The sequence below is a fragment of the Zootoca vivipara genome, chromosome Z1 (genome assembly GCF_965207765.1).
Source record: "Zootoca vivipara chromosome Z1, rZooViv2.hap1.1, whole genome shotgun sequence".
Classification (NCBI taxonomy): domain Eukaryota; kingdom Metazoa; phylum Chordata; class Lepidosauria; order Squamata; family Lacertidae; genus Zootoca; species Zootoca vivipara.
This window is the reverse complement of record NC_142583.1, coordinates 38,431,290-38,457,803: the sequence shown is the minus strand read 5'-3', so window position 1 is coordinate 38,457,803 and position 26,514 is coordinate 38,431,290. Positions and strand designations below refer to the sequence as shown.

At 39.2% G+C, this 26,514-nt stretch overlaps 1 protein-coding gene across 2 annotated transcripts in view; it reads right to left on the bottom strand.

Annotated features, from left to right (window-relative positions):
- The window catches only part of SLC10A7 (solute carrier family 10 member 7), a 138,239-nt gene that overhangs the window by 19,111 nt on the left and 92,614 nt on the right, over positions 1–26,514 (bottom strand). For both annotated transcript variants that reach the window (XM_035113913.3, XM_088660288.1), the window contains exons 7-10: positions 19,748–19,831; positions 9,808–9,973; positions 7,225–7,276; positions 5,164–5,237 (exon numbers count right to left, since the gene is read on the bottom strand). In XM_035113913.3, coding sequence (XP_034969804.2) covers positions 5,164–5,237; positions 7,225–7,276; positions 9,808–9,973; positions 19,748–19,831 — 376 coding nt within the window. The remainder of the gene's footprint in view (positions 1–5,163; positions 5,238–7,224; positions 7,277–9,807; positions 9,974–19,747; positions 19,832–26,514) is intronic.

Genomic DNA, 26,514 nt, shown 5'->3' with positions numbered 1-26,514 from the left:
AGGACAGCAATAAAAAGATGTGTGACCCTGACTAGTGTTAGCATGAGCACAGAACAACATGGTGCTGAGAAAGTTGACAAGTTGGAACAACAGTGATTTCACACTTGGAGAGGTAGGGAGACCTCTTTGATATCCACTCTAGGTTTCTGTAAAAGAATGGGTTATTCACCATGCCTAACTATCCTCAAATTAGGCCATGATTCAGTAGAATTAAGATAAAATTGCAAGATAGAATTTCGGAGACTGCAACAACCAACTCCATTTAATCTGTGTGAAGTAATATAATCTTATTGTCTATTCAAATAAGGAAGCTCCTTAAATCCATGCTAGGGGAAAAAAACCTCTTTGCAATTCTTTAGACACATTAGGCTGTTCTATTAGCCAAATCAGAAAACTCAGACAAAGCTCATAACATGGTAATTATTGATATTTTGCTGATCAACATGAGAACCACGGAAGGCATGATTACTTATTCCTGGTATTAAAACTAAAATGTTTGGTACAATCCAGCCTAAGTTAAACACTTGCAAGTCTCACCAAATTCAATTATTTTTAAAAAGCTAAATACACGAATAACCATGTAACCATGTCATTATTTCTAGTATTGATACACTGCAGGTCCAAACGCTGTAATGAATAGTAGCTGTAAAATGGGTTTTCCATCCTCTGAATTTCTGGGGAATCTGCTGTACTCATTGTGAACTGGCAACTTGTAGCAGGCAAATTCATCTCTATAGTATACCGGTAAGCAAGTTAACTTCTCCAAAGCGCTGGGGCTGCTCATCAACTGCAGGCAACAAAGCCTGCAGTATTGTTCTAGATGAACCATCCTGATAGTTGCGGTACTTCCTCTAGGCCTCCCTTCTCCCGCAGAATTAACCCCAGGGAATGACATCATGTCAGGTTTTCCAGATGGATTATGTGAAGCCATAGCTCAATGTCATTTTCAATAGCCAAGCTTATAATTAAAGGTCAAATAGTCACTTCATCTGCAATCAATCAATAGAAGAAGTACTAATACTAAGCACTAATCAATCAATGGCAAATACGCTAATAAAAGCCATGCATCAAATGTCTTGTGTTTCATGTGCTTGCATGTACTAGGCATGCATGTTCCAAAGAGGCAGGGAGAGAAAGAACAAAATGAGAGCAAATATGCCTGAGGGAATTCTCAGGTGCCACATTTATCTTCACTAGTGAGATTTTATATCCCTAATTATCTAGTTAAACAAAATACAAATAAAAGTGATGTCACAGCAGAAATTATACATTCTCGTTAAAAAGAATGAGAGCAGTTCAGTTTCTATCAAAACTGATGTTATTAGATGAAATATACCAAGGAGCAATGTCAGGGAGGACTGTATGTTTCTTCGTGTGTGTGTGTGTGTGTGTGTGTGTGTGTGTGTGTGTGTGTGTGTTTGATCCATACAAATTCAACCTATGCATCCTGTGCCTTGAGGAAATACAGGTACATCAACTGTTCTGTCTACAGAAGGAAACCCAACATATGGGAGGGAACTGTGCTTGTCTCGGTGTTGAGTGAGAGCTTCTTCATGGATCCAAGCAGAGGAAGTGGCAGATGGCCTCCTGAGCATGCCGCATGTGGGAATTAGTTGGTTTCATAATACGGTGTGGGAGAAGTGCCTTACAAGAGTCTTCTCATGCTTCTCTTATTACCACTTCTAAGGCTTCAAAGCTGTCATCTTTCCTCCTCCTCTGCTGGTGCTATGCTGCACTCCCCAGGGAATGGACGCAAGGCACCCTGTGGAGGCTTCACATGCCAGAATGTGAAAAATCAGTTTAAGCTCCAAGTGAAATGGCTTTTGTTGCAGGAGGCCCCTAAGTGCTCTTGTTTGCTTAGTGGTGCTGGAGTTTTGAAAGCAGATAAAAACATCCTCACAGCGGACTTAAAAAAAGGCCCTGAAGTTCACTGGTGCCCTTAAATATTCAAACACAAGTGTTAAAAACAGAATCTTGATTCTCTCCTAAATCTGTTCAGGTAAATTACAGTGGAACAGCACAACAGACAAGTTGTCATTCGTTATGAAGTCGGCAATGAAAGTCTTGTTGGTTTCCTGGGTAGAAAGATCTAGCCTTGGGAACAGATGGTAGTAGATTAACTTAATTACTATTCCACAACAATGTGACTTTAGACAAAGCACCACTCCCATGTTGTCAGGGGCCTCAATCCAGAGATCCCATTTATACTCCCCACCCCAACTTTCATTCCTGAACTGCAGCATCTTGTCCCACTGTGTCCCCTGAAACCTCAGAAAACACACCACAAATAAATCTGCTCTAAAAAGCTGGCAGATTAGTCATGCTTCCACAATTATTCTAAAGGACCTTTGGTAAATTCTATGACAAAAAATTACTCTTCTAAATATAGAGGATTTTAGATCAGAGTACAGTACTTAGGAAAACTGTAACACAGCAATCTACCCTTTTCGGATCAACATTAAACCCCAGCTGGCAACCAAGGGACCCACTTTTATTTCTTAGCCACTAGAATCCATCTTTCTTCTTCTCTTCTCTTTTCCTCAGTCTTTCTCCTATTACTTTCTTCTATTTTCACTTCTCTTAATTTTTTTTAATTAAACAAGGAAATTTGTAGAGAAGCTGCTAGTGCCAAATGTATTGCTTTCCTTTCCTTTGGATCACATCAGTGAGGCCAAAAAGGGATGGGTGTCCTTGTCGTCTGGGCAGCCCAGGACCTCCTTACATAATGGCCAGGCTTGCGCCCTGGCGATTTCACTTTAGAGCTGCTCACGCAGTTTGACTTCACTCCTGGAGGTGCACTCATCTCTCAAGACAGACGGATGCCAACAACAACAACAGCAACAGCAGCAACAACAACAACTGCTTTATCATTATTGCTACAAAGCATACTACCGGTAATTGCTTTTGCTTTGGAAAGTGGAAACTCACAAGTGTTCCTCCGTGGTCTCTCGAGTAGAAAATCTGGTGCTTGTTGTAAATGTTCACCCCTTTTCATAGCTTTTCGGTTCAGACCCCTTTGTCTTGTTGATAGTTCTCTAGTCTTCCTTCTTTATAAGTTCATTTGGAAATTATTTAGGCCCCAACAGCTACCAAATGTAGATACTGTACTAAAACACAACCAATTTCTCTTTTTCTACTTCATATAGGGCTCCCTATACCATACATGCAACATGTCCAAGAACACAGTATATGATGATGATGATGATCATCATCATGATAATGGCCACCCATATTATCCACCACTTCTTTCTTCTTCATCAAGTGATGCATCTATATGATTCACAGAAAGTGGAAGTAGTTTTTTAGAATGCCACATTTCCACCTCTAGCACTGGATGTCTTAACACCAAGGAGTTTGCTATGAATTTAACATAGGACTTACTGTGGGTTAGGAGACAACAGTGAGAGAGATTGCAAAGTGCCTGGCAATGGTTCCATCTCAAAACCAATTGATTTAATTAATGCAATACATCGGAGTTGTGTGCTAACAAGGCCAGAAAGCTGGATAGATATTTGAGGATATTTCCTATATCAGTGGATGTAGTCAACAGATGAGTTTTATGGAACAAATACACCATCCCAAAAATGGTCCACATTGAGTGATCTTGACATGTAGGTCTGAAAGAAACTGAAGCTCTCATTGACGCCAACGTAAGAATAAATTGGGTGCATTTGCAAATATTTTCCCTAGGGTTACCACTCTCTATTTAAATTGCTCGGTAAACTTTTCGTCAGCTTCCTGGAACACTGACTTGTGGTTATATTTGGAGAAAATGCCAAATATTAATTACCGTATAATGAGGTGTTCTTTCCAGTTGAAAAGGACTGATAGACAGTGATGTACTTCTAAGTGCCATGTTTTTGCATATGGAATCTCCAAGGGCGTGTCCAATGGCAATTTTAAAAAGTTCATTTCCAAAAATGTTTATTGTTACCCAGCCCAAATATATGTTAGGTCCCAGCTTATATGGCATATTTCTCTGTTTTACATCACCATCATTTTTAGGTGCAATGAGTTAGATTTCACATGCATTTTGAAGAAAGCCCTACCGGGACTTACTTTGAAGAAAACACTCAACAGGTTTGAGCGGTCATTGTACCTTTTTTGTTTTGGATATTGCAACATAGGTCTGCATCACCAAGATGGCATCAATGTGGTTAATGAGCAGAATCAAGCAAGCTACTTGAAGTAAGAAGGCTTCTTTCAGGAAATAGAAGCTTTGATGGAATGAGGGGGACCAGAAGGAACACACAAAGGCAATGCAAGCAGACATGTGACCCCAAATCTGCCACAGAGGGTTGAAGGACGTTGTGAAGCAGATTCTGGGGATGAGGAAGGGGGGAAATGAGAAGTCCTCTTTGCACAAATGGCTTTTTCATGCAAGTGGACATTATTGGATGCCACCCACTGTGAGAAAGTATGGTATGACAAATATCTGTAAACTTTATATTAAAAATTCTTATTTTGATCTTTACTAATCACCATAAATCACAGGAAATAAATCCAATGTTCAGCAGTGCCTTCCCACTCAAAGTACAACTGTATTTTAATTGAAATTATTGTACATATCTACCATAACAAATGTTATTGCAAGGGAATTTTGAGTGACTAGTAAGTCAATGATCTTTGAATACTGAATTGTAATGAATAAACACATAGTCCAGAGACTGCTTAGGATAAATACACTGATATTTGATAAAACACTGCTGTCTTTATTTATGTTTCTTTATATTGGAAATGCTTTGTGCATTACAGTTTTGAGCTATAATAATTTTGCTGTTTGACTGTGTTGTAATAACTCAGAACATAATCTGAAATGAACCACAAACTTTATCAATATTAGATTAGAGAAAGAGAACATCAAAAACAAATAAAAAAATCACATCACTTTCTCTAAAGAAGGAACAGATTAATGGCACTGTAATACAATTACTGAATTCCCAAAGGAGACTATGTTGTCTTCCTCTTAGGAAACATTTACTTGCCCATTGCAAAAGTGTTCTCATGAATGTACTAATATTAATGCTAGGCTTTTATACTACATCTTGTCATATTGCTGAACTGATAACAGAATATCAGAAAACCACTTTCATAACAAAGTGAACTATAAGGAGCAGTGTGATTAGACTGAAAAGTTGAACTCAACCTCTAGTAAAGACTTACCCAAAGTCAGAGATTTGTGCGTAGAGCAGAAGATAATAGCCACTGTATCTGCTGGTGTGAAACCAGAATTCTTCCTAGAAAAAATGTAAGGAACTTTAGAAGTCTCTTCTACCAAATGTCTGCTCACTTTCCATACTCCATAAGAGTGTTTTTAATCACTTTGCATTAGGTTTCATAAAATATAGTTCTAGCTACATACGCTCACCAGCTTTTGATTTTTGCATTAAATGGAATAGCTTCTCTGTTGTTGCAAAATCTTGTCTGCATATATTCTTATCTGGAAAATGAGAGGGTTCAGGAGTGTCAACCTGGCTCTGCAACCAAAATTTGTGGATGCCTGGCCGCTTAATGGGAAATTTTGTGGGTGCTCTGGCACCCAGGGAGTTGGCACCTATGAAAGGATTCCAATTGGTTCTCATGGGAGATATGTTTATCCCAGCCCAGGGTACTTTCCCACAAATGTAAAGCACCACATTAAAGCTATTTTTCACATTTCCAAAAACTGGGTACCAGAACTCTTAAAACACAGTTCTAAATAGTCTATTAGGGTGAAACCTAAAATACTGGCATAATTTGCTTGTAGCCTTATTGAAACACACATTATCTGTGTGTTTGCACTCAACGTTAAATCACGGTTTAGTGTTACTAGGACAAGATGCAGTGGCACTTGAGTTTATGCTACCCACTCCACTTCCAGTGATATCACAAGGAATTGGAAGGCTTTTGTTTCCATTCTGGAGTAACAGCAGCTTGTTGTGCGGTCTGAAGCTAGGCACATGGCTTAGGGAAAGGAATGGCTGCTCATATGTAACAGGAAAATTATTATTCATTTAAATATCAAAGTATTTTCAATAAAATTCAGTCTGCATTTCTAGGCGTGCGAGTGTGTGTGTGTGTGTGTGTGTGTGTGTGTGTGTAGACAGAGGGAAAACTGCAAGTGTCTGAACCACCTGTCCAAACCCCTACCCAGCTCTTGCCTATCTAGTTCAGCATCCTCTTCTCATAATGGCCAACTATATGTATGTGGAAAGCTATATCTTTTCCCCTTTTAAATAAAAACAAAAACAACTTACAATTTGCCACACAATAGGAAGGAAATAAACTACCCCCGCTCCAAGAAAGGCATAGATTACTTGCTAGTTTAGGGGCATGTTAGGTGATTGGGGAAGGTGCTGAATTCAGTTCAGCACACCCTTTTTGGCTCCAATAAAATTAGTGCATCACAGTTGAGTGCAAAACCAGGTAGTAGGTTCTGTTTTATATTAAATTTGTCCACCATCCACTGAGGGCCATTATGAAAAAATATGGTCTGTATACAGAAGATAAATTAAAGGTGCCTAATAACTGCCTCCTGGAGGCCAATCAACCATGCTGATTGTGCAAGAGATTTTCCCAGGCACTTCAAAAATTAATTGCATCACAGAAATCTTGGTGATAAAAGCCAGGTTGCATAGCAGAGCACTATGCTAATAGGGCTAGATCAGGCCTATGTTAACAAGGAAAGCACAGGGACAGAAGGGATTCCCTCTGTGACTACAGAGACGTAGCTCTTGGACCCTATTCAATTAGTGGCTATTAAGTAAAAAGAGAGTGTGTGAATACGTATTAGAGTAGTAATTATTCCAAACTGCAAGTGTCCAGGAAAGCCCAGCACACCATTTTACCCCCTCCTCCTGAATTGTTTAATTAACTACTCCCCAGTTAGGCATTTTCTTCACTACAGCTGCCTCCTCCACTCACCGTGTAGTTAATTGGAGCTACAGCCAGCCAGAGATCCTCTGCTGATATTTACAGTATTTTCCCAACAGCTGCAAAGAGCTTGTTCTCAGCGATATTGGGAATGTATTGTAATGCTCGTTTTCTATTTTCTATTGAGTCAGATTGTATCATAGCAAGGTGGGGTATAAGTGTTCAAACAAACAGTAACTGGATTATCCATCCATCCTTTGCTTTCTCAGGTGCATAACACCTGGTACAAACTTTTGAGTTGCTGACAGAAAGGACAATACTCCCCAACTATTCTTTTTTGCCATAGAGATAACTTTTACTGCCGTAACATACCTTGTAGAGAAGAAGAAAGTTAACATCATGAATCCCAGCTGAACTGAAAATACTGAAAGACAAAGTAGTTTGATAAATGTTAAATGCAACATGAAAAGACCCACGCAAATGTGCATTTTAGATGCACACCCATCTCTTCATATTAAAAAATGCATCTATTTTACTATTAAGAATGAGAAAATATATGCCTGCTATTCTGCTACAAGTACAAAAGTCAGATATGTACCTGCAGCACTAAACACTGTCATAATACCTTACAAAATTCTCCTATTCACCCTGTGCAAAGAATTGATATCATAGTAGGAAAAAGTAATGAAGGGCTTGGAAATGGCTCTCACACTCTGAATAAATGATCATGAGGGCTGGTGGCTTGTTAGTTTTCAGTATGAGGCTCACATAACAGGTCAAGCTGGTTTCTTTGAATGGGTGAACTTTTGTTAATTGGAGGAATTTGATAAATGTTAATTTTTTGACAAAAGAAATTGCTTCATATTAAATACAAAGAAGCTAAGAAATTAAAAGCTAAGAAAAGTTAAAATTAAAATTAAAAGATGAGAATATTGAAAGGAATAGTAGGAAGAACATATACATGCATATTTATATGTATGTGTGTATGCAATTATATTGCATATAATGTATGACTGCAGTATATCTTATTAAATATTCCTAAGTTATTCATGAATTTAAAAGTGTTAATACAGAAGTCTTCATGTGTTAGTCGCTTGCAGGGTCAACACAGAAAGAAAGGAGCAAGGGAGCTACAGGAGATGTCCAGCCCAATCTCAAGTTCTTCCTGACCTTTCCTACGTTGAGGATAACTTCTGAAGCACATGGTGTGGGGTGTGTGTGTGTGCTTTCTATGAGTCTATTTCTTCCAGGATGAATGAGGATTAGAAATTTTGTAGCTTCACCAGACAATCTCACATGGCTGCTTGCCCTTCCTCACCACCATCTTACACTTTTGGTTTGCATTAATTTCTGAATTGTTTCCCCACATTTTGATCTCTATTTAGTAAAACAGGAACTTTTTTTTAACCACTTGAGTTACAGACAGTCCTCAGCAGAATACTTTTATTTTCTGAGCTAATTTTAATCTTTAAAAGGGTAATCCCAAGGCAGTTATTTATCATCAAATATATGAAAGAAGACAAAACACAACAAATAGTATTTACCTGAGGTTTACTCAGAGTAGACCCATTGAAAGTAATGAACATGACTAAGTTAGGCCCATTAATTTCAGTAGGTCTACTCTAAATAAAATTTACTTGAATAGCACCCTCTCTCTCCTCAGCCAATTAAAAAAAATGCTTACAAGCACCTTTTTGATCCAATTTATCTGACATTTTTTACACCTGACCAAAACATACGGATTATACAGACAGGGCAAAACATACTGATTGTGCAAGAAATATAATTCTTGTGCTTTATGACAGAACAATATTCTACCAACAACAAATATTTTAACATGCTGCTATTCAACTAGAACCATCCTACAAAAATTCACCATGAAAAAACTGACACTCTTGTTGTTAACCACAGAGAAAACCATAATATCGTAAGTTCTATAATGCCCATGGAGAGTGGATGCCCTTTTAAGATTTTATATCCAGAAAACCGTATCTTAGTCAGCTCTGCTATTTACTGCTTAGAGATGAAAGACTAACTGAAGCACAATAAAATTTAAAACTTGACACTTTGCCACATCAGGAACTGCAGGGGCCACAAGAGGATCCTTCCACACATGCCTCTGCACACATAGAGGAAAAATATGCTTCCGTTTGTGTGTTTGGATTCTTCTTACAATGAGGGGATTTGTTCTGGAAGACCATCTGTATTGAAATCGATAGCTGACTCTGTGGCAGAGCAAACCAAGGATGCTATCCAACAGTGTAGATGCTAGCAACACTACTTTCTGAGCACCACGGCAACACAGCTTAGCTAAGCACCCTTGCTCAAAATATTGTGTGCATGTGCATGGAGAGAGGGTGGGTAACTGGTGTCACGACAGCTGCCACTATGAGCAGGTCCCTGTATCAGGCCATCTGTTGCTGCTAGGTCATACCATCAACCTTCATTTTGTAAAATAGTACAACTGTGTGCTTAAAAGTTGCCACTTTTTTGCATGTGTCACTGCAAGCACAAAGGCTGCACTACAGCTGGGGGGGAGGCAGCGGGCCATCTTGTCACCCCTCCCAGGGTGGCACCCGGGGTGCGCCCCCATGCCCCCCCGTACGCCCCTGCCCACAAGTATGCTTGCTCTTCAAGGAGCACATCATTTCTAAATAGAAGCAAATGTCTTAATTGAATCTATGCTACTACGGCATTACCCACATATTAAGGCGCACCATTTCTATGCTAGAAAATTATAGCGAGTGTTACTTCTTTTCTAAAATGCATCCAAAAACCATGGCAGTGCTCAATAGCCCCAATTCATCACATATTAGAATGTGGTTGCAATACAAAGAAACTCAGAATGGATGTGGGAGTACACTATGGGCTCTGATTCCTTGGGCAGCAATACACAGCTCTTTGAAACATTTTCCAGCTCTTAAAAGGGATTATAAATGAACTGGTGGTACTTACTTATGAAAACAATTATAATCAGGCTAAACTTGTCAAGGTCAATGTTTGGATTGGAAAAAGTATCACAGAACGTTGTATAGATGATCATCAGGAGCACACAGCTGCTAATAGCACCAAACGGAGGCTTCTTTCTCTCAAGCCACTCCTTGATGTATCTTTGGACAATCTGAAACATAGCAGGAGGAGAGAGAGGAAAAATCAACAGGTTGCCTCTTTTCAACGCACACAGGGAGCCAAGTTGGGCATCACAAAATGAATCTGACAGCGGAAAGACATAAAGAGAAGAGAATAATTTGGATGACGGCCACAGTGGATTTCAAAGCTTCCCTGCCACATAACTCTTCTTCTGGGGAATTTAACATTTGTAGTGCAACTTCCACTGGGCGTCCATAATGAGAGTATATTTTCAAGTACATTCAAGTCTATCCTTAATCATGCCAAATGTTCTTTGCTAGCTGTCACTGAGACATGCCCATTAAGCCTCCCCAAAGTTTATCTCCTCTGCTGATACTAATGGATGTATGTAATTATCACAGTCCCCTTTGCATCAACAGACAATTCCAAGTGTAACTTTGGGAATCTTAAAAATCTGACATCTTCAGGAATTTCATGTGAGCAGATAATCGAAAGTGATCCATGGAACATTTAAATATTTAAATAGCTAGCGATGCACCAGAAGTTTTTAATTAAATTATAACTCATGCTTGAAAAGCAAAAGTGCATGTGTTGTGGGAGCTTAAATAATTCAGAGTTTGAAGATATGGAGTTTTTGTAAACCGAAAGACAAATGCCAGTTGCATGCTTTTGGAATACCAGAATTAACAGAAGAAGATGAGCAAGCCTACAATGTTTAGTGCAACTTTTTCACATTCAGGAATTTGAAAATGTAATTGTTTCATCAGTTTCCCTCTTCCTTTATTGTTTGGAAGTACAGTAACTAATGGCAGCATGGTTCTAGAAACACAGGAGTGATAAATACTTTTTGCTACTATTGACCAAAGTCCTCTTTCAAAGTTGTGACATAATTCCAGAAGGTGGTGCTGGAAGACTAATTCCCCCTGGGAATTAAATCAGCGTGGCTAGCCTGTAGCCCTCCAGATGTTGCAGGAATATAGCATCCACCATCTTTGATCATTGGCCATACTGGCTGGGGCTGATAGGAGCTGATTGGGCAACACCTGGAGAATCTCAGGTTCAACCATACCTGTCCTACAGGGTTCCATCTTTTCTTCCCTTTCTTTTTAATCTACATGAAAGTGCTATGTGGCACAATCAAAGTTTGCAACTTACAATTAGACTTGCAAGAAATTATACAAGCCATGACTTGCATTAATTTTTCAGTCACCACATTACAAGACTTCTCAAGAGATGCCCCAACAGACTTTATTACTGCAGTGTTTCTGAAGTAACACAGAAAGTTCATGCTACCCATTAATCCAGCTGTTGTCAACCTGGTACCCTCCAGATCTGGACTTTTTTGGACTACAACTCCCATCAGCCCCAACTAGTCTGTTGGATTTGCCATTATATTTTTATACTGTTTTATTGGCTTTAAGTTATTTTTTTTGTTTTCATTGATGTTGCTTCTGTACACCACTTGAGAGATTTTTGAAATATTAAATGGTTTAGATATGCTTTTAAATAAAATTTTAGAAATCAAAATCTTTCATAAGCTTCATTGCATAGCTGCCAAGTTTTCCCTTTTCTCGCGAGGAAGCCTATTCAGCATAAGGGAAAATCCCTTTAAAAAAGGGATAACTTGGCAGCTATGCTTCATTGGGAGGGCTCTCCCCTGAAAGGTAGAATACATAAGGCTTTGAATAAATGAATGTGTGTGTACATGTCTCTGTGTGTAGATAGGAAGCGGTAATTTAATTAAAGGCAGCTGTGAAAAGCCTGGAGCTTTGCAAGGGTGATACTACAGACTCCAAATCAGCACAAATTAATAGCAATGTGCTTTTGCACACAAACAGGTGCCATAACACATTTACTGAGCCAATATTTGCTCTTCAAATAAAGGCAGGTTATTCAAGGCCAATCACTAATCTACTTTGAACCTCTCATACTCTGGAACCAACAAGGCAACAGTTTTCTATATTAAACTTTCTGTATGGTACTAGAGACACACTAACAGGCAGGCTCAGTGGAGTAATCACTGGGATTGGAAATAGGAAACTTAGATTTAAAGCTCGTTCACAAAACGTAAGGGTGGAATCATGTTGGTCACGTGACTTTAAAGACTGGTTGCTGCTTCTTTTCTGCAAATCAGGGCTGGGAAAGTGAGAGAAAGCCAATGTAGCAGAGCGCCAACAGGACTGAGTTATGAAAGGCACCTGTCTGAATATAACCACAGCCTTTAACTTGGTAAGTGGCAGCAAGGACACCACAATCTCCCCCATATATGCTTATGGATAGAAATACTGCTCTATATCCAGATTGGCGTGGTGGTGGTGGTGGGGGAAATCGCATGATGTAAATTAATGATTTGCTAGTGGATACAGCTGACAAAGGGAGAAATGAAAAGCAGGTGCTGGGTAGAGATCTTAACAATAGGCATTGGCTAGCCTATTACTTTCACAGCCACTATAATGAAATTAATTATTAGCATTTATATAACACTTTCTGCATATTCAAAGAGCTCCATGCACATTCTTCTCAGTAATTCTTACAACCATCTTGTATGTTAGGTCCGTATTATTATCTCTATGAGTAGATGATATGGGCAGAGGACTTCGTGTATAATTGAGGTGAGATTGAATTGGCGACTCTCCAGCTTAGCTATACACTACAGTGGTTCTACAACAAAGGATCTCAAACATTATTTGGCCCAAACAAGAAAACAAATAGTATGAGCCTCTCCAAAAAAGAAAAGTATTGCCCATGTCATACTCTTTGCAGCAACTAAAGGTGGGTGTATGGTCCATCGTACAAAGGCATCTGAGGCCACTGAGCAAGAGAGTGTCAAGATAGCTGCAGTTATCTATTATGGATTTAGTTACATTTTTCATATGCCACCTTTCCAACATCACACTTGAAAAAGACGTTCTATCCACCTGTTTCTATCTGAGGATATAACTACACATTACATGATGCAAATGCACATAACTGAACCACAGCAGCCCTTTTATTTAAGGAAAAAGCACTTCAGGAAGTGGTAATCTGAAGCAGAGAATTGGGTGTGTGGCATGCTTAGTCCTTTCCTCGCATGTCAGTTCCCTACCTGAAATTGCTACTGAAAAAGCATTTCCTAAAATAAAAGGGTTATCACGGTTCAATTACACATACTTGCATGCAACATATAGTCAGGCCTCAAGAACTTCTGAATCTAGAACTGTATACACTGCATTCAGGGTTGCCTGCAAATGCTGTATATCTTCCATTGAACTTACAGCACTTGATACAACTGCAGTGGTGATTCTAATAATGACACTATAGGAAGGGAATGCTAATGTAAATTTGATCTAAGTTACCGGTAATTACATGGGAGGTCCTCCAAATCTCCTTTATTTATTTTTTAAAGGGGCAAATAAAAATCAGATGTGAGTTCATGGAAGTGATAAAGTACACCTTGGCAGTTTAATTTAGTAGCTGGATAGGATGGAATACCCTATAACGGTTCTGAGCTTGCTGGATCTGTGCTCTGAACAAATTCTACTTTTGAACTGCTGCCTTTGCTGACTGCTACTTCCCAGCCACTTTGATCTACAAAATCCCTTTCCTTTGAGCATCCCAAAGAAACACATATGACTCAAGTGCTCTCTCCTTTGAAGAAATGTGAAAAAGATCACAAAACAATGCAAGGTTTTAAATATAATTTCCTTTATTGACTATTAATATTCTGATGTAGCAATGTACTTTCCAAAAAGATGGATGTCAGAATAAGGCCATATCCCTCTTCAAATGTTCTCTGTTTTGATTTTGTTATTTTTTCTTCAGCTTATTGCTTCTTTAAATCTCAGTCTCTAAACATCATATACATCAATCTATGTGTTTATGAATAACATCTTGTTCAATGAGCAGGATGCAAATCACAATATTGTGTTCTATTTAGTTTTAGGTGAGTGTTACACAAACTCTTGCATGTTATTAAAATTCCCTAAACAATCTGAAGGGCATTTTCAAACTTCTATTTTTAAATGTTAAAAACACTGCAATTCAATACCATAAAACAAACCTTTCATGACATTTTTAGGGTGCTGTATATTATATTTTTCTTTGTTTACCTTCCTATCAAGAATTCATCTGTCTGTAGTGAAAGTCAAGTGTCAGATAAGAGTGAACTATGGCATGAATGCTGTTAATCTGTCATCTCAATTTTTCTGAACAGCTTTTCAGCAGTGTTGGCCTCCCAGAAGATTGCTGCTTCTTCCTGAAATTCAGCTGAAGTTTAGCTGTAAACAGGGCCATTTCTATATGGATTAAAGTTACATTGTAGTTTAAAATGTTTCTTAAGAAATGCTGTAGCTTTACTTGCTTTAAATGCCAAACTATATTGAAAGGCGAAGCCTATGCACAAGTCAGAAGGAAGTTCCACCAAGTTCTGTGTGCACAGGACTGCAGCCTGAAAGCCTGTTTATAAAATCAACCTAGCTCTTGCTTGAGTAAATTATCATTGGTTTTCCCACGGAAAACTGCTCTTAAAGGGGGGGGATTCGTAGCTGATGCTTTATAGCTACTTTATCTTTTGGATGGTTGTTGTCCAATTGTAATTTGCTCAGAGGTGTTTTATGGCACTCAGTTTTGGGGCATGAGGAAAAGATATGCCTGAAACGAGATCAGCTGGGGAAAGGGCAATTACAGTGATTCTGAGCAAGGGTAGATATATAGAGAGAGGAGGCACAGGCCAGGTGACACAGAATAGAGAGTGTGCCAGGCCCCTCTCCAGCTTGAGGAATGGTGGTTGTCCTATCAGCCAACCTTCAGGTTTGCAGCTATTACTGTTGAACGCCAGATTGACTTTGAATAAGTTTTGTCCTAACCATGATTTGATTGTGGATAAGAAGGCTGACCTGGTCTGTATCACCAAGACCTGAGTGGGTGAGCAAGATGGATATAAAATTGCTTGCATTTGCCAAGAACTTGACTCCACTGTTAAAGCAGATACATCACAAGAAGTGTCTGTCCAGTCCTAGGGGTTGGACGAGTTTCTGTTAGTACAGCCCAAGGACATGGTCAAGGTGCCTGGTTGAGTCTGGGTGACAATCTGTAAAGAGAGGGGTCAGCCTGGGCCAGGATGGTGATGGGGTGGTCTCTGCCTGCAATCCTTAATAAATTCTTATTTTATTCAGACAATCTAAGTAATTAATGACCAGTTGCTAGTCTTCCCTTCTTGGGCAAGGTCCCTGAGCAATGATTGTGGAACAGATCCAGGCTCTCTTGGATTAAACCAACTTTCTAGATCCATTTCAGATGGGATCCATTTCAGTTAACTTCAATATGGAAACTGCCTTGGTCACCCTGAATAGTGAGCTATGCTGGGAAAGAGACATGGTGAGTGTCTTCCTGTTAACTCTTCTCAACCTCTCAGTGCTTTGACCATGGTATTCTTCTTCTGGAACAGCTAAGTTGGGGTTGAGTGGCATTGCTCTACAGTGGTTCCAGTCCTACTTGGATGGTAATTTTCATATGGTTGTGCTTGGGTAATACTGTTTGTTGCCATGGAACATTCAGTGTGGAATTCCGCAGGGTGTGATCTTATCTCCCACACTGTTTAACATCTCCATGAAAATGCTGAGTGGGGCCATCCAGCATTTTGGACTACATTGTCTGTAATATGCTGATGACACACAGCTCTACTTCTCCTTTACACCTGCAGGTGTGGCAGTGGATGTGCTGGACAGTTTGCTTTGCCTCAGGAATTGACTGGATGAGAGCTAATAAACTGAAGCTTTATTCTGACAAAACTGAGCAACAGTTCGCAGGTGGTTCCCTGGACCAGAGGGATGAGATGTGGCCAGCTTGGGATGTGGTTATACTCCCTCTGAAGGAGCAAATACATAACTTGAGATACTTCTGGATCCATTAGAGTTGCTTAAGGTTCAAGTTCCCTCAGTGGCATGGAATGCCATCAACTTCTGCTGGTGGCTAGCTGTGCCAAACATATGTTGTCTACCCTCTGGCAACCTCTAGGATGGACTACTACAATGTATTCTACATGGGGCTATCTTTGGAGGCAGTTTAGAAACTGCAGCTGGTTCAGAATTCAGCAAGCAGACTGATGATCAGGACAGGGCACTCTGATCATATAGCACCAATTCTGGCACAACTGCATTGGCTAACATTTAGTTTCTAGGCTCAATTCAAAATGTTGGGTTTGACATTTAAAGCCTAATGCAGCTCAGGATCGTAATTCCCCCAAGGACTACCTATCCCCAGACCCTGCAATCATAATCTGAGGCATGAAAATGAGCCTTTCCAGTGGCAGTTCCTTGCTTGTGGATTGTTCTTCCCAAGTAGGAATACCTTGCACGATCGTCTCTATTTTTAAAAGCCAAGCAAAGACTCTTCTCTTTAACCAGACTTTTGGCCCTTGTTCTCTTATTGGGGTAGGAACTCTTATCTCTATAGATGTGTTTAAAAGTTTTTATTGGTTGCATTTGTTTTAACTGGATGCTTTTGTGAGGAAAGTGACTAACAAATATTATTATTATTATTATTATTATTATTATTATTATTATTATTATTTTCTTCCTGCTTGAGCAATGTTTTGGGGACAGATTAGCACACTCCACCTGCAAAATCCACTTGCAGAATCACTATATCTCAAGAGAGCAACCCAGTGAGCTTACAAAGTAGAATTCAATTACATATATCTATATACCATATTTACATTTTAAATTGGTGCAATTGTAATAACTAATTTGAGTTTTAGTTAAGGACAGTTTAATATGAAGCGCCCACTTCAGGCTGGCAAACAAATCACCAGTGGGCAACTACAGAATGCATGAATGATAATGTACAGACATGGCTTTTATTATTTATTCATAGAGAACAGTGGGTTTTGGTGTGCTGCTTTGAAAAATGTTCAAACTGGTAGAATATAATAAAAGCACTGTGAAAATTCTATTTCATTAACTTTTAATCATAAATCACTCTTTAAAATAAAACATAAAATAAAAGTCTGTCACAAGCACTTAGTTCTAGAGAAGGGAGAAGGACAGCAGAAATGGGAAGGGAAATACTGTCATGGTACTCATTTTTCTGGTACCTGTCACAATCCTGTTAGAATGAGACAACACAAACAAGAGAGGCCACAATCTTTGTCCGGAGTCCCAGTATAAGGGGGGCGGGGAATAGGGCAACGTGGCTTAGAGGCAGATGAACAAAGTGCTTTATATCATGCAGAAATATTTTACCACATGTGGTAGAGAATTGTGAAAATTTGGCTCCAGCACATCACTGTGGCTCATACACACTGCAACCCAGATCTATGTGGCACTGAAATAATATAAGGTCAAGACAAATCTTCAACAAAGCCTTTTCTACATGTTTTTCTGAGAGGCCACTAAACTGCTTGTAAAGGGGTAGGGTATTGAAGGGTGGGTGTTGAAGATAACACACGGGGAAGAACCTTAGCTTAGGGGCAATACAGCACATCCTCTGCATGCAGAAGGATCCAGAATCAATTACTGGAATCTTCAGATGTGGCTGGGAGACTCCTGTCTAAAATCCTGGGGTACATGTTGCGAGTCAGTGCGGAGAATCAGTATACAGTACTGAGGCTTCCTACATTTCTCAATCCAACAGGGTAGAGCTAACTTGATACAGCAGAAGGTATATGGGGATTCACATCCAAATGCACACCTCAATTTTCATTCCTCCACTAAAGGTCACATAAAGAAGTAGAGGTGAATCTAATGCTGCCATGCAACATCAGTGGGCAGTGTAACTACCAATGCAAGAAGAAAAGGAATGTCACCCAGCTGCCTGGCAACAGGGACATGTCTCCCTTTCACCTCTATTCAGAGTGAGGGCAAGGGGGGTTAGGGTGCCTAAGTTTGCCTTTTGTGATGTAAACATGCAGCCTTAATCTAATTGGGTACTTTGTGTTTGATCATCATTTTCACTATATGATCCCTATATGGGAGCTTAATAATACACACATTCTGAATGTGTGGTTTTAACTTCTAGCTTATTAAACAGCTGAAATATTTTTTAACTTTAGAGTCAAAAGACCTGAACATCAACATGTCATGCAGCTAATTGGTAACTTCATACATATATGTATAATGTGTAAGCATGTTATTAAAGTAGCCAGACTGGCTCTTAGTGTACACTTATCTGTAAAGTACATGCAGTGGCCCACCTGTATTCTTATAACACAACTACAGTTCAAAAATGACAGGATAAACATTTTTCCTGAAAAAATCCGTGTGAAATAATTCTTAGGCAGCACACAAAAAGTGGGTGGGTCCCAGGGCAAAATTTAGCTGCTTATACTTAATGGACTTAACTGGAATAAATAAATTCAAATTCTGAAATGGTGGGAGAAGGCTGGAAAATCCTTGTGACTTGTGGCCTGAAGAGGATGTCAATGAGCCCAAACTCCAGAAATAAATGTTTAAAAAACCTTATGGGCTCCAAAATGGCAGGTGGGAGCTCTTGCTGCTGCCCCACCCAACAGTGGGCTCAGATGTATTGTTCCCTGCTTTGTTTTGCATTCTAGAGGCAAAGGTACTAGAGAGCATGGAAAGCAGGTAAAATGGACGTTTAGAGGCTTTTTAGTAGGTGCTCCCCACTTATGCGTGGGGGGCCCCCAGAACATAAACCCCACATAAGTGGGGAAGTCGCCTGTATAACCTAATATTAATCTTATTTTTTGTGTACAAAAACATGAAACAATATACTCCCAAAAATCCAAATATACACTATTATTTAAAATAATAGCAGGCATGCATTTTTATCCTAATTTTCACCTTGGGAGGCCAACACAAATTGCTTGGACCTTGACATATGCACTGAGACCCATATGGTTGTATGCACACATGCAGGTTCCTGAAATGCAGTATACAAATACTCAAAATACAAATAAATGTATTATATACCCTTACAAACTTAGTTTTTACACAAGAATATGAAACACATATGAACAAACAAACATGAAAAATGATAACCAGAAATGCTTAATTTCTTTTAGCAAGCCCAACTAGTTCTTGGGCAATTTATTTTACTTTCGCACATGCTTGGATGCAATGAACCACATTTGATTTGCATCAATTACCGGTAGCTGTGCAGCTTCACCTAGGAGACCTTTTCTAAATCAAGTCATTTGCACACTTTTACAATACTTTCACAGGGGGACGCGGGTGGCACTGTGGTCTGAACCATTGAGCCTAGGGCTTGCTGATCAAAAGGTCGGTGGTTCAAATCCCCACAACGGGGTGAGCTCCCGTTGTTCAGTCCCAGCTCCTGCCCACCTAGCAGTTCGAAAGCACGTCAAAGTGCAAGTAGATAAATAGGTACCGTTCCAGTGCGAAGGTAAACTGTGTTTCCGTGCGCTGCTCTGGTTTGCCAGAAGCAGCTTAGTCATGCTGGCCACATGACCCGGAAGCTATCTGCGGATAAACACTGGCTCCCTTGGCCTATAGAGCGAGATGAGCGCCGCAACCCCAGAGTCGTCAGCGACTGGACCTAACGGTCAGGTGCACCTTTACCTTTTACAATACTTTCACAGCTCATTTACACCAAGATTACCATTTTCTTCCCTTACTTCATGTTCCCAAACACTTTTTTTAGATAGATATGTAAAAGATTCATCAGAGGGAGTGAGGGACAGCTGCTCATTCTTAAGCAAAATCAATGTGGCTTCAGGAAGCATTTACAGTATGATCTCTCTGTTATTAAATGTCACTATCCAGAGGCCTTTTCCTAAGTGACAGACTCCTCTCTTTTACAGTCCATAAGACTTTAGAAGCATTATATATGTATATTTAAAACATACCTGTCCAATTATGAGTGGAACTACAACGGTCATGAACAGTTGTGAGAATATAGATGAGAAAGGCACCGAGGAGGAGGATCCAAGCTGTAAAAGAAATTAAAAGCATGTTGTTAATATGGAATTTTAATTGCTAATGAATTACCAATGAGCTTAAATACCCAGATATATAAAACATAAATCTGTACTTATGTGTGTAAACTCACTATGGCTTACTTCTGAGTAGACAGGTACTGGATTGCACTGTATATGTTCTAATTTTGCAAGTCTTGTATACTCATTACACAGCTAATATTAGTGATGGGGAATCTGTGCCCTTTCAGATGCAGTTCCCATCATCCCTAATCACTGGCTATGCTGGCTGATGGCTCATGGGAGTTAGAGTCCAACAGCATATGGAGCGCCTCAAGTTCGCCACCCATGTTAAACAAAGTTCTGCAGGTTTCCATCCTATCTCCCATATTGCTCGCATCAGGAGAGCCACAGACTCCCCATCCAAGGCCATACAATGAACATACATAATCTGATGATCTAATAAATCTAGCCTCTAGGGGGCTCCTACCTCCAGATTACAGGATAAAACATAAAAGTCATGCTTCTCGGCACAATATAAAGAAAATGAAATACGATGAAAATGTCCTGAAACCTTCTTGGGTATCCCAGTTTTTAGGCTTTTTCTAAAACAGTGTTACTAGTTTTAACCATGTCTGGCAAAATAATTGTGACCTTATTTCTATTCCAGTTTACAAACAAAGCAAAAACACTAAAAGACAGGATAGATTTGCCCTGGTACAGCAAGTCAAAGTTCTCAGATGGAAATCAACTTTCAGGCCCTTGTTTCTCTCTCAGACCAGCTGTTCAATTTCTCTCCTTTTTTGGCAAAGAGGACAAATATCACAGCTGTGGTATTCTCCAAGGAAGATGCTGCATCTGTAACTGCCACAATTGCATTAGTGGAGTCAGATGAAACACTTCATATCAGTTGTGCCAAATTGCAATCCCTCATCCACTTCGTTAAGTCCACTTCAGAGGCAGTCCTCGGGGCTATGCTCCTCAGAGTGTAAACATTTTTTAAAAAAGAAAGCCAGGTTGTGTTCTTGCATCCTCCAAATAATATTGAGGTTGTAGAACATCTCTAGGAATTCAAGCCAATAAAGTATACAGTGGATAAGCTACTATCTGGAATTCACAACCTGTCTCCACACACCAATTCCAAATGTTGGCTCTTTCCTTTAATTAAACTCTGCTGTTTTAATAATCTCACTAGTTTTATGATTCAGTGTTTTAAATGGGTTTCTACTGGCTGTCAGCTGCCTCGTGTATAAATGTTTAAATAAATAAGGAAATCATCTGATTACACTTTTGTCTGCTACAGAGAAATGAGAGTGAAGCTATTTCACTACAGGGATGCAGAATATGCTTTACTAAACATAAAACTACAGTTACAGGTAGGTAGCCGTGTTGGTCTGAGTCGAAGCAAAATAAAAAAAATTCCTTCAGTAGCACCTTAAAGACCAACTAAGTTTTTATTTTGGTATGAGCTTTTGTGTGCATGCACACTTCATGAGATATCTGATGAAGTGTGCATGCACACGAAAGCTCATACCAAAATAAAAACTTAGTTGGTCTTTAAGGTACTACTGAAGGAATTTTTTTTTTTTTTGATAAAACTACAGTTCAGTAAAGGTGTAGACAGGAATGTCTACCAAATGGTACCTGCTGGTTCTGCAAAAATTATGAAAAAGGAAGTTCCTGGGATATACAGGAATGCATTCCAATAAAAGAAGATTCACCATATCCATGATTTCCCAGGATGCTCCTGTTTGTAGTCTTCAGATGTCCCTGGATCCAACACTATGCCTATTAACCTAGTAACTGGCAGTGCCAGGAATACATTTTCCCAACACCAAATCAGTTAGAAGGAGGTATTGCTTTTTGTTACCCCAGACCAAGGGAGAGTAATTAGGATCTTTGCAAACTCAAAAGTAAGAATACTGCAGTGTGACCTACAGGATGCTGTTCTTGGTGACTGCTTGGAAACTAAAAACTGGAACAATATGTGCTGCTAACAGCACCTTATACTGCTTCTCTAGTATCTCCAAATGCTCCCTATTGCATTTGTGATAGGACAGCATTCATATATTTGACTTCATCTATCCAAACTTCCAGTTAAAAAAAACACACACAAAAAACCCCTGTCTTTTTTTCAGCAGACAGATTTCTACATTATTCTTAGTAACATATTCTTAAGATACATCTAAGTGAAGTGGTTCAGAGGAATGCAACTCTGTTAGTTGGGTTTCAGGACAGTTGCGAATGTTCAGATGTGGCTATTTAGCTCACTCAACATGCACTAAACCCTCCCCCCCAGCCCACTGGAGGAGCTTGGCTAACTGAACATATATTGTGAAAGGTAGCATGTCAAATGGTTTTGAGTTTATGGTTAAATAATAAAGTCTAAATATGAACTCACCATCCTATTTTCACCCTTGTAGAATCAGCCTTAAGTTACAACGCAACAGAAAAATGCAAACAAAAATTGTGCTAAAACGCTGACCAAATGTACTGTACATTACAATTCATCTTTCTCTTTCCCTGTTGTCATATCCCACCCTCTTACCTCACAGATTTAGAAATATAGCCCAGCCTTCATTCCAGGAGAGTGGAAAACCCCACTATTCGCTTTATTAGTGTCAAAATGACTGATACAAATGAAAGAATTTCAATAAAAGTGAGTGAATGCATTAAGAAAAAGGGATAAGCCAAAGAAGTAGAAAGTTTCTCTTCATACAAAAGTATTGCGCTAGTAACATTACACAGGATAGTGAACTCAAATAAATGAAGTACTACATGACAGATATACAAAGCATTGTGAGCACTTTAAAACCCCCACATATATTCAAGACTTTATTCTCAGCATGCTGCTGAAATGTTGCCCAATGTGTCATTCATAAATGGGGCCATTTGAGTTTAGCCCTTGATTAGGGGCATGCTGGATTTTCAATTCTCAATAGCTCAGATTTAGGACTAGGGGTAAGGTACTACAGAAGAGAGTCAACAAAATCCACTATTAGCCACTGGAATGGGTTAATCACATGTGGAAAGTGTTTTAAGTACAGTAGAGATGTTTTCTTTCTACCATATGAATGAATGGTATCACTTTCTTTAGGTTGTCGAGTTATTCAGAAATTTTTATACAGATATGAATATAGCTGAGTATAATTGGGAACAAAGGCTCAGTAACACTTTAACAAAGTTTAATCAGACAAACAAATGACTTTTAAAATTGAAAAGGCTGGAAGATACTGTTTAAGTGAGGTTACAATTACACGAGACCCAAAAAACCCCATCATTAAGGTAACATAAATCCTGAATATTTTTCTTGAAAGGAATTAATCAAATATTAAGTTCGGTCACAGTATTCTTTCAAATACAAAACTGTCTTACATTTAATACCATTCATTTAAGAAAATTAATAATTTATGCAAAATGTATAATTTATTGTAAGTGCTCACTCTTCCCTTTGTGTACTTCAGCATTTCTTTAAAAAGTTACTTCATATTACTCATTTTACATTAACAAGCATGTGGAAGCAAAGCAATGTGAAGTATTAAAAGCTACCAGTATTAAATTTTGTGCAAATAGCGCAAAATATAAACTGTAATCAATAAATGTAAACCTATCTAGAAGGAGAAGTTCTTAAACATTACACATACAGATTAATATACTCATTATTGTGCTGCTTTGAAACCTTAGAGAGCAGTACAGAATAGGAAGTAGAAGTTAAAAAGTTAAAAAGGCTCCTTTTTGGGTCAGGAAACCAAAATATAAATGCAAGTAATAAAAAATAATCGTTTTTGTTACTAGAAAATATGGAAATTCATGGGGTTTACAAACACGATGGTATTCAACTGAAATTAATGGGTCTAATTTAGTGATGTTAATTAATTTCAACAGGTCTATTCTGAGTAAAATGTAGTTAAATAACACCAATCTCCCTTTTACTCATAAACCCCATACATAACCTCATCAACATATGCTCCTGCCACAAACAAATAACCTGCTAATTACATTCACTTTCCTTACATAGTCAAAAGCACACTATCCCCTCAATCTAAGCAGCCCTTTTCCTACAAGGAAGGAAGGTGGTCAAGTCTTTAAGATGGCACCAATACATATTCTGCTACCCTCACAACACCAATGAAGAGAATTGGTGGAAGGGTGTTTCATCCTATTCCTACCCACTGATTTATTCTTTCAGATCTTCCCTGTAAAACCCTAGCTGGGGCTCTGAAACAACAAAGAAGCTCAGTTGCAGGAAAATGGAACTGAGCAGGTTTGAGCAGGAGAATTAGCAGAGGCAGGAGAGGTTAAACACTCTTCCCAACAACCAACCAATTGTCCTAATTTGGCCTTTAGATGGAGTTTGGTGGATAAGAGTGAGAGATCAGTGGGTATCTAGGTTTCATCTGGTATGGTAGCTCCTGGCCACCACAGCTAATGTCCAGCGGGAGGACAGAGTGCTTGCATCTGCTTCTCAGGCCTGGAGTCACCTGGCTAGACATTCTCTGAAGGCTCCAATTAGACAATCTGGAGCTAACAAAAAAGGTAAGAACTTTGACAACTTGTACGAGCCACTTCAATGATTTCATACTTCACAAAAATGCAGTTTATAATGATAATAATAACTACCAATATATTCGCATGCTAATGATTTCTTCCATTTTAAAGATTGCATAATTTCCCCCAAAACTTCTTTTTCACATGAAACTGCACTCATAATGCTTTCCTTACACCTTTCAACCATTATGTGCAAGACAACAGAAAATATCATAAAATCATGTCTGCAATTTTATAAATAGAAATAGGGGATGGATGCAATAGAAGAGGCAAGACTAAAGCCACGGTTAGCGGCAGAAGGCAGGGCTAAGGGCATACCGTGTGATTACAAGGGGAGATAGCAAATCAAAGGTGTTAATATGAAGACCAGGAACAAGGTTTTTAAAAATAATTCCAATGGATCGACATCTTACCAATGCGGACAACCTTTAGAGGCACTGATTATTTTTGTTAGTGATATGCGTGAGTAAAGCATAAGGTGGTTTGAGAATAGAAGCAAAAATGTGAGCAGGAATGACAAAACTGTTCCCTTGAGACATGGTATGGGGCTTTCTTTCCAAAGGAAATACTGCCTCCCACCACCAACATATGCCACTAATTAGGAAGAGGACTAAGTAGAACCCTCTCTTGATTTAGAGGGAAGTAATGTATCCTGCCAACCTAGCAGTTCTAAAGCATGTCAAAGTGCAAGTAGATAAACAGGTACCACTCTGGCGGGCAGGTAAACGACATTTCCTTGCGCTGCTCTGGTTCGCCAGAAGCGGCTTAGTCATGCTGGTCACATGACCAGGAAGCTGTACGCCAGCTCCCTTGGCCAGTAAAGCGAGATGAGTGCCACAACCCCATAGTCGTCCATGACTGGACCTAACGGTCAGGGGTCCCTTTACCTTTTAATGTATTCTAAGGGGGACACGGGTGGCACTGTGGGTTAAACCACAGAACCTAGAGCTTGCCGATCAGAAGGTCCCAGCTCCTGCCAACCTAGCAGTTCGAAAGCACATCAAAGTGCAAGTAGATAAATAGGTACTGCTCCGGCGGGAAGGTAAACGGGGATTTGGTGCAGTCAAAGGCTGAGGGAGTATTGGCAGTCTCAACTAACTTTATGCTCCAATTTTGCTGTATTACCCAGCAGTGTCAGTGTCAGGTGAACCAGAAAAATATATGTAGGGAGCTAAGCAATGCATAAGGAAATTTCACTTAATTCTTCTAAGGGTAGCACTTCAGTTCACTATATGGAATCCTAAATTACAACCTTTTCTAGGATATTTAAACCCTTCTAGGTTAAACACAGGTAAACAAAAACATTTTCTATGTAGTAGACCATACCTAAAATTTCCTCTGAAGATTTCTAAGCTATAATTCATAGCTGATTTTCTCTCTGTGTCATTTCCTTTCTCCCTTGTTACACAACTACAGCCATGCAAACCAAATGGGAAATTAGCTACTTATTTCAGTAGGGTTGAAATAAGAATTAAATATACAGTATTGTTAAACGTTCCTCTGAAATCCATCTTTCAAAGTCACATACAAAGCACCAAGCAACAAATACATTTGAGAAACACGGAATAAAGTCTCTTGGTTTCATTCTAAGAATATAATTCAACCAAACTAATGGATGGTTGAACAAATATGCCTCCTGATTTAAAGGCCAGCAGCAGGTAAATGTGAGCAAAATTTGGTTAATAGCCCCAGTGGCTTTAGCAATTTGTCAAAATACAAGACAATAGTCCTGATAAACACAAAAAAACCTGTTCGCCGTTTTAGCTCTCTCTCTGTGTGTTTTAACATCTCCATTGAAGTTTACTGTTTATCTCAATCAAAAGAGTAGGCAAGGATTTAGAAATACATTTTCATTGGTCCCTATCTTGTACTTAAAAATGGCAACCTGAAAATCACAAATATATTTCCCATCTTTTTTCAATTCTACAGATATAAAGCACATTTATCCCATTACTTACAAAAAACAAAATCCTGCCAAGTCTTACATTTCCATTATATTGTCTAAGCGCCCCCCAAAATCTGTTTGCCATCAGAGGGTGGTTGGTTTCACCTCTGCTGCCCAACCTCCAGCCAAAGGAACCTTCAGGAGGGGGTTGCTATTGTGGGTAAATGCCAGGATCTGTCCAGGTCTTCTTAGGCCCCTATGCCTG